The 9,192-nt window shown below is 43.7% G+C and overlaps 2 protein-coding genes across 2 annotated transcripts in view; one reads left to right on the top strand and one right to left on the bottom strand.

Moving 5' to 3' along the window:
• The window catches only part of LOC109478929, a 21,772-nt gene extending 20,772 nt beyond the window's left edge, over window positions 1–1,000 (top strand). Inside the window, exons 18-20 of the mRNA XM_019780734.1 lie at window positions 89–174; window positions 373–589; window positions 782–1,000. Of these exons, the coding sequence (XP_019636293.1) occupies window positions 89–174; window positions 373–589; window positions 782–930 (452 nt within the window). The 3' untranslated portion in view covers window positions 931–1,000. The remainder of the gene's footprint in view (window positions 1–88; window positions 175–372; window positions 590–781) is intronic.
• A 1,158-nt stretch (window positions 1,001–2,158) lies between these two features.
• On the bottom strand, window positions 2,159–5,422 carry LOC109479028. The gene is made up of 9 exons (XM_019780868.1): window positions 5,226–5,422; window positions 4,752–4,840; window positions 4,441–4,539; window positions 4,180–4,319; window positions 3,675–3,771; window positions 3,132–3,334; window positions 2,777–2,845; window positions 2,496–2,579; window positions 2,159–2,362 (listed from the first exon to the last, which is right to left on the bottom strand). Exons 1-9 carry the CDS (start codon window positions 5,375–5,377, stop codon window positions 2,159–2,161), a joined length of 1,137 nt encoding a protein of 378 aa, XP_019636427.1. The 5' UTR covers window positions 5,378–5,422.
• Window positions 5,423–9,192: the final 3,770 nt, after the last annotated feature.

Genomic DNA, 9,192 nt, shown 5'->3' with positions numbered 1-9,192 from the left:
GCGAAGGGGGACCGAGGTGACCAGGGACCGGCCGGCGGGGATGGCACGAAGGGAGACCGAGGGGAACAGGGACCGGCCGGGCTGACAGGTTCTCCCGGTACATCGGCTACCAGGAACGTGAAGCAGTGTACCTGGGACAACCTGAGCAGTCAAGCTGCCTCTGGAGTGATTGTGGTACAAACGATTTTGTAAATGTTATTAAGCATTGGAAGAAAACGATCTATTGAATGCATGTATATATTACATTGTAGTAGTATTCCCAACATCACAATGCCTGAAGTTGAAAATTTCAAGAATGATTTGCCAGAGACTTGACAAAGAAACTGCACTGACGCACAAAACGGCTGAATGAACATATTTTCTATCCCACAGGAGTGTCCGTTCAACAAGTCGTCTTCGACATCTGCCCTGCGTTTGACATGGAACGGCGCCACCAGAATCATTAATTGGGCCAACACCCCCTGTTGTAAGCGCTGGTTCCTCACACTGAACGGAACCGAGTGCACCGATCCTGCTCCCATTGACGGCATCATGTACATGCACAACCGTGTTGAAGACGGTTACGTCAATGTCCATCGTGCGACCACAAGTAAGGGACCACGTTTCTTCCTTTTCCTTAAGTTATGATGACTACAAATGTGCAGAAACACACACACAGAGAGACAGACCAAAAACAATACCTCCATTTTTCATGAAGTTAAAAAATGTTAATTAAAACATTGAAATATAATGTCTTGGGAGTTGGGACTAAAAAATTAACGTGCTGTTCTGGTTCCCCCAGTTGACGGCCTGTGTTACGGCGAGCCGGCTGGTCCTGTGACGGTGGCCCTGAATGTCGGCCCATGCTCACATGATGGACTCGACGAAGGGTCACCCCACACAGGGTACAACTCCTACTCCCGGATCATCGTGGAGGAACTGGACATATAACCCGGAAATGATTACATCTGTCCCGGGAAAGAATATCTTGCTGAATCACTACTAGTATTTGTCAAAGTCGAAGACGACATGTTTGTTTGCTTTTAGATTTTAAGTTCGTCTTCAATATAGTCCTTTTGAGTTAAGCCACCCTTGGTAATGTAAAATGCTATGCAATGACGATATTTCTCCCAGAAACTGGGTATGAATGGATACATGATATTGCAGTGAGCTGTAACTGTTTTACAGAGTGTTGACGCTTACTTCTATGTGTCTTTTTGCTTATTTGCAAGTTTAGGCTATGTTGATTTGATTATATGGATGACATCCTCTGGGAACCCCAAAACTGATGCGAGCGTGCGAATAAAAAAAGTTTTGCAAGAAAAATGTTGCTTTCATTATCAAATCGGTAAAAATGTGTCAGAGTAATTAGATTTAAAACGCTTGAAGCCTTCAGTTCTGCGGCAGATTCGTGGGGTGGCCAATGGTACAGCTAGGAGACGAATGGATACAGGCGGATAATATAGACCCCCACACAGAATCTGCTTGGAGATTATCCCTCAGTGACCATGGCCATGGTCATGACTCCCCCCGTTCAGGTTCGTACCGCTGGTGACCACGGTAGGGTACGGGTCCTCCCGCCGGCATGTGCCGGGGTAGGCCCCGCCTGACGCCGTGTGGGCACCGTGGGTCGACTCGCCCTCCCCCACCACCTCCACCACCAGACCCATCCCCCGGTCCACGTGGTTCAGGTTGTGGCAGTGGATCATCTGTGTTCCCGTGAATCTAAAAAAAGAGAGAAAGAAACGTTCAGGTATTAGAGCCTTCTTTTCACACAAAAACAAGACAATCGCCGTTTATTTGGCACTGCTACCTTCCGCAGGCTATAATGACAGCTACTAAATGACTTATCACAGCTACTAAAACTGAAAAATCTCTAAAACTGCTTCTATCCGATGATTTACCAATAGGATGAATTTCTTCAAGAAGAGAACCACTTTTGGAGCCAACATAGATTCATACCTAGTCATCCCATATTCTATCACTCCAATTGAAAACCCTGAATCATTTTTCAGGGGATGCTGTCTATTATATGCATTTTCGAGTTCAGCAGAAGATTCTGTAACCAATTTTTCTGGCAACATAGATTGATCTGCGTGATCCCTCGCGCTGTTGATCACTTCGAAAAACAAATTTAATCACTCAGGTACGTTAAAACGTCTCAGAGAAAACCCTGACGTCACCTGTCAGCGACAAATCGGATAGTCATGCTGCCCAGAGGAGGTACGTTGATGGTATCCCGCCATTCCCCGAGCGGAATGTATCCTGGGATATCGTCACGTGACCTGTTGTGGTGACCGTGATACTTGAAGTTCGGCGGGTTTGAAGTCGGCCAGTCCAAGTTGTGGGCGAAGTGGAGAAACTGCTGGTCGCACAGATTTCCCTGGGAAACAAATTAAGACTAAATTTCACACACACAGGTTTGTGATCTCAAGGCTTAGCACGAAACAGTATATCAACACATGAAGAGGAATAATATTGTACTCAATTAAAATAAAGATGGAGACAAGACTTACTTGCAGGTCGTAGTATGCAGATTTTGTCTTGTTCACAGGGTGCAGTGCGCCCCAAGGATGGGTGTACTCGTTGTAGGAAATCACCTGCATTATTATTTTGATACAGTCAGTTTGCTTTTTAGAAAATCATCTACGAATATAAGCACAGCTATAAATGTATAAATGCAAGGACGACTGCTTTAATGAATAAAGAATAGCGGTAAAGGTAAAATTTAACTGACACGTATATTTTTAGGGACACTGTATTGTCACCTGTAAAATAATATCTAAATGTTGCCCACCTGGAAGTGATTGACGTGGATGTGGAGCGGATGTGGTTTGAGTTGTTCCGTGTTGATGACGTACCATTCCTGCATATATGATAAAATGTAAGGAAGAAGAAGATTTTATTACATTCCCCAAGGACGCCGTAACACGTAGGGCCCAGTCACATTCATTGAACGATCGCGATACGATCGCACACTATAGCTAAAGCATTGTTGGGACAATTTTGCAAAGTTCGACTGTCTTTTTACGGAAAAGTCTGTCCTAAATCCTTGTCAGCGGATGGTCTCTCTCAGCCTGCATGAAAACTCTACTACATCAAAAATACACGTATTTGATGCAGGAAAATGCAGGAACGTTCTATCATCTTACCTGAATGGTGCCGACCCTGTACTTGTAGCGGTTGTACGCGGCGTCCTTGAAGTGTTCCCTGTTGACCTCGTGTTCGGGTCCGAACTCCAGCACGAACCGCCCGTCTATCTCACTGTCCGCTACCGTGCGCAGGTCACGGTAGTACCAGGGGTGTGCCGGAAGTGACGTAGGGAAGTGCTCCAGTTCGAACACAGCAGCCTTTTCTGGGATCAGTGATTTGATGACAAGTAAGAGATTGAACAAGACACAAACTCAAGGAGAAGGGATGCTGCAAGGCGGTATTTTAAGTTCTTCAGTACTTCAGACTGTTAGAAAACCTTTGGAATTTATTTTTCTACCTCAAGAGTATAAATAGTGACAAAAGAAAATAATTGCCTATCCTCATCCACACATTATATAACAGCACTGCAACATTCAGTAAGCATACTAGTAAGGCACTATTGTCTATGATTTTCGGTGATGTATATTATCAGTATCGAGATTATCAGTATCGAGAGGAAAAGTAGTAAATTATTCCTCTTAGGAAGCTATCTGAAGATTCACCTTCCACGTGCAGTGTAAGCAGGTCTTGGTCGAATCGCATCTGCCAGTACTCGGATGCCAGGATAGGGTCATTCTCTGGTGCCATAACTGTCGTCATCTGGGCAAGCAAGTCAATGTACGAGAGCTCAGCAAACCTGGTACAACAATTTGGTGTTCACAAAATCCACTAGCCTCTACCAGGCTTTTGGAGGCGGCTGGGAAGAGTAAAAATTAGCCTAGCACGGCTCCGTATCTATTAGGCCATTTTCAAGCGCTTTCAAAAGCATGGTAAGGGCTAAAATTACTACAGCATGCAAAAACTCCAAATTGATCACAATCTTCATCAATCTATATTTTCACCCACTAGATAGTCTGGCAAATCAATTAATTGTTTGGTACATGTACAAAATTTTTCCATCAACATTGCCACCTATTGGCGAGAGGTAGCTCGTGTAGTATCGCCTTAAGAAAGGTAGAAAGACACTCCATGTCCATGGTAGTTCACATGTTACAACCTCAAACCTACCGTGAAGTCTCCAGAAAACCAACATCTCACTGCGACATCAACTCTCGCTCCACCGGACAGCACTACCATATGAGTCCGATAGGGGGCGTCCACGTATATGCCATCCCAAGCCAGCACCATCATCTCACATCCTACTAGCTCTGAAAACAAAATGCAAGAATTTCAGGTTTGTGACGAAGGATACGTGAGCAGAATACACAATCAGTGATGCAACAAAGATAATCTCGAAATAAAAAAGTGAAATGTAAACGTATATTGTACCTTTAAATTTGATTTCCAGCACCTCTATTGTTGCGGCGTTCAGGATGCGGAACCGTTTTACCTCTCCTACAGTCATTGTCACAGTAGGCCACAGCTGTCCTGAAGAGCAAACAGTAATTGCAAAATAGTTAAAATTCACATCTCTGATAGATAAAAAGGTTCTCAATAATTGATAAGAAGAAAACGTAATGTATTTTCAATGATCTGTTTTGTTGAATTTTTGGCCACTTCACATTTACGAATACGTTTGGTGAACTTGCTACAACAGAAAATAGTAGGTGATAAGGATTTTATAGATGTAAATGACATACCGTTAGTGAGGATGTGGTCCACGCCGTTAGCAGGGTCCATCAGCCAGTCCTCCATGGTTCCCGTACCAGAGGAAAGCTGTTCCAGATTTCTGAAAAGTTTGCAAGTAAAGTACACCTTTTGAATAAGAACTGCTATATATATGTTATATACCAATAGATGCTTTGTACCGTGTACAAACGTACCGTGTACAATTATTTTGCAATTACATGTAAGTTATTACTATTATCATTAGTTCTATATGCTCGTATATCTATATAACTGCGTCAAGAAGCGAGAAGAAGATGAACATGTAAATAGTAGACAACATTAGTATGTATAGTTTAATTATTGCTGTATCCTTTCCCTTGTCTATTCATGACCTGTACTTAGCTTGTTAGAGAACAATTTAACGTACAATAAAGGTCTTTCATTCATTTTTATTCATTCGTTATCTCGTAAACCTTTCAAACGTAGACAGTTTTCTCAAAATCTACCTTGACGGATCCCCTAAAGTTTTCTGCAGGTTGGAGTAGCTGAGGATGGGGTCTGGATCCCGGAAGGTGTACCGGAAGTTGGTACCGACCGCCAGCTGAACATCCTTGTGACAGTTCAAAGGGCAGGAGATGGCAGACAGTTCGGGGGACATGGCTGTGACGTCATCTTCAACTATCACAAACCCCACCAGACCTCCTCCAACCTATAAATGGTCACAGAATACACGGAAAAGTCACTTAAAACTACTCTAGAGATTTAGGCTTATTTTTGGCGAGTGTTAGGCGTTTATATGGCTCTCTTTTTTCTACTGGTATCTTTTTTACGCCAGCTTGGGTGCCAGCTGGTACTGCGTGGCAAGTAGATACTGCATAGCAAATTTGATACTATGCAACCACCAAAAGATCTGCTTGGAAATTAATTAAAAACGACAAAATGAGACTTGGAAAAAGTAATACTTACACAGAAGTGGCTGCTGCCGTGGATATGGTGGTGATAGTAGAACGTCCCGGCAGGGTGGTCGTCTGGGATGTCAAACTCATACTGGTAGGAATCGCCTGGACCAATCTGTAAATAACAGAGACTTGATAAACCATGTATTATATAAGCTCCATCTGTTCTTACACCTCTTGCAGAAGAATTAGTATACTAAAGATCCAGTGAGATGCCACGCTTGTATCACCCTTAATGTACATATGACTTTAGTACCATGGCCTGTGCTTAGCTTGTAATGGCATATATGTACAATACAGGTCTTTTATCAATAACGGAGACATTGTTACACACAAGCGTACAGAAGTTGTTGAACTAACATATATTACGTCTAACGATCTACAAGATCAAAGAAAAAACCTGCCACTGTGTGCAGCTGACGGGCGTCACGTAAGCCACATTATTTGCAGAACTTGTATTTGATATTGGTATTGACATTGCCTGTTTGCCTATTGTCTGGCTATGACTGGTTATCAATAGTTATTCTAGGCTCAAGTGTGTGTCAATCAGTTATTTGAATAGACTGAGTCATTTCCTAAAGATAGGTGTATTATAACGGCTATACAGATCTAGATACAGATACAGTGACAGCCACAGAGTGTTACATGGGCTGTTATCTTTACAATGTGGAGTCGTGTAGCGTAGCGGTAGTGTTCGACTCAGACCCAAGAGGTGAAAATGAGCATTGTTTTGTCCTTGGTGGTGGTATAAAAATAAGTCGAAACGTCACCATGTCTTGTGTTTACATGTTTGGAATTTAAAAGTCGAAGTGGATGTTTCCTGACCTCTATAAAGACGTTGTCCTGTGGTTCTCTAGGCGACACGTGCATGCCGTGTAGGTGCAGGTTGGTGATGTTGGGGCTGATCGGACCGTGACCCTCCGCACGGACTATCTGGTCAGGCCTCATGTTATTCACCTGCGGAAAACGTCACGAAACAAAGAAGAAATGTAATATAGATATTGTATTGAACGTCTTGTCATAAAATTGATGATCCGCTGCTGTAGTACCGTCTACCAAGATAAGAGCAAAACAGAAGACGCAGTTCTTTAATTGCACATACAAGTGGTCTTGCAATTGGAAAAGGGCAAGAAATAGTCATGCCTTCAAGTACCAAAGTTATCAACGACTACTAGTAATTCAGGTGTTCAAAAAGTCGTATTTTCCAAGACCTATCGTAGAATGGAACTCGTTGTTGCCAAATATAAAACAGTAGAGGCATCATTATTAGATAGCGTTAAACAATGTCTACAGTTAGATGTGCAAAGGTTAGGTGTAACAAGTCGCTTGGTGTAATATAGCCAGCTGCCGCCGCGCCGTGTGCCTGCGAATTAAAGCTGATGTGTTACACTGAAGAGCAGTTATACCGGCTATACAGATACAAGACTGTTGTAACAGCTACTGCTCCCTGTAAAGTAAAATAAACGTGCCAGAAATGATAACCACCAGCTTGATGTAGAGTTTGTCTCCCGGCCGGACGCGCAGTGTCGGACCCGGGATCTCGCCGTTGTAGGTCCGGCGGTGGATGGTGAGCCAGTCCACGGTGTGAGGCGTCAGGTCCACCGTCAGCGTCACGTTCAGCACTCCGGTGCCGTTGGAGGAGTACTCCGTGGGAATTCTCAGGTCTTCCGCTCCTGTGTAAGATGTGAAAGATTCATGAAGATATTTTTCTTCAGGATAGAAAAAAACGTAAGTTTAGAAAGACATTTCGAACAAGGTAAACTAGCCCCTAAGAGAGATAACTAATTCATTTGCACAACTTACCAGTGAAGGGACAAGGGTTGTAGTTGTCACAGATACCTGTCGCTTCTGGTAGCCACCAAATCACACATAGAAGCAATATCGTTACATGACGGACGGCCATTCTGGGGACGAAGAAAAGACAAGTTACCTCATGATATACACTTCTCATTCACCCACAGCCTCTTCACAATTTATAGCGACAACACAAACTTGGGTCATTTTGTGGCCAACTAAAGAGCCTGTTGGAGACTAGGAGAGGGTCATGCCGGGTCACAGGTGCTCAAATGACACCTGATACGTCTGACGTCAACATGGCCCTCAACTGGCATGGAACTATATACACATACCTCCGAACTCATGAGCAAATGATAGAAAGAGCGAGTGAGTGAGTGAGTGATCGAGTGAGTGAAAATACATCATCAATGAGTGACAATAGCCTCTCCACAATGTACTCGCTTCTGATTTTAAACAGACAACGACAATTTTCACAAAGATGCAATTCAATGTGAAGAGAGGCAGACATGCGTGATCAAGCTAGAAAGGAGTGTCGTTACTAAAAAAAAATTATAGATCCGGACAAGAGGAGTTAATAGTTAAAAGAGGGTTAAGTCGTCCCCTGAAGCTGAAAGTTTTTGTTATGGTCAGAGATTTCTGGTTTATTGGGACATCAAAACAGTTTAGACAGCCCACCGCATCATGCATAGCCTAGTTTGGTTTAGGTAGGACACAACATAAACTTAGACATTCTTTATGAGAACAAGGCAACTGTGTTTTGCACGGCACTTGCACGACTATCCCCAGAATGCCTTCATTGTGTGATTGTACAACAAAGAATTTGATCGGGCCCTAAGCGTTAGGTGTTTGTGTGGTCGCCTAGCGAGGCGCCCAAACGGTTTTTCCTAGTGCCGCCGACAAGACACCTGTAGTTTGAAGGACACTTGCACGACTATCACCAGAATGCCTTCATTGTGTGAATGTACAACAATGAATTTGATCGCGCCCTAAGCGTAAGGTGTTTACATGTATGTAGTCGCCTAGCTAGGCACCGAAACGGTATTTTTCAATACCGCCGACAAGACACCTGTAGTTTGAAGGACACTTGCACGACTATCCCTAGAATGCCTTCATTGTGTGAATGTACAACAATGAATTTGATCGCGCCCTAAGTGTAAGGTGTTTACATGTATGTGGTCGCCTAGCGAGGCACCGAAACCGTATTCTCTAATACCGCCGACAAGACAGCTGTAGTTTGAAGGACACTTGCACGACTATCCCCAGAATGCCTTCTTTGTGTGATTGTACAACAATGAATTTGATCAGGCCCTAGGCGTAAGGTGTTTACATGTATGTGGTCGCCTAGCTAGGCACCGAAACGGTTTTCCCTAGTACCGCCGACAAGACAGCTTTGCGACAAATACACGGCCATCCCAAGAATGCCCTCTCAGTGGTTTGCGATTGTAAGACGTTTGTAGCCGGCCTTGAGCTTGGTTTAAGTTGTTTACACCGTTGCCTAGCGATGAGCCCAAACGGTACACCCCAGTGCTGTCTACAATACAGTTGTATTTTGTAGAACACTTGCACGACTATCACAAGAATGCCAAGAGTGGTTTGAGATTGTAAGACGTTCGTAGCATTGAGCTTGGATTAAGTTGTTTACACCGTTGCCTAGCGATGCGCCCAAACGGTATTCCCCAGTGCCGGGTACCTGATCACATGGCGTGTGATGCTCTATGGC

The sequence above is a fragment of the Branchiostoma belcheri genome, unplaced genomic scaffold (assembly GCF_001625305.1).
Source record: "Branchiostoma belcheri isolate BF01 breed outbred unplaced genomic scaffold, Haploidv18h27 scaffold46, whole genome shotgun sequence".
NCBI classification, from domain to species: Eukaryota; Metazoa; Chordata; class Leptocardii; order Amphioxiformes; family Branchiostomatidae; genus Branchiostoma; species Branchiostoma belcheri.
Note: the sequence above shows the minus strand (reverse complement) of the source record. Positions and strands in the feature narration are given on the sequence as shown.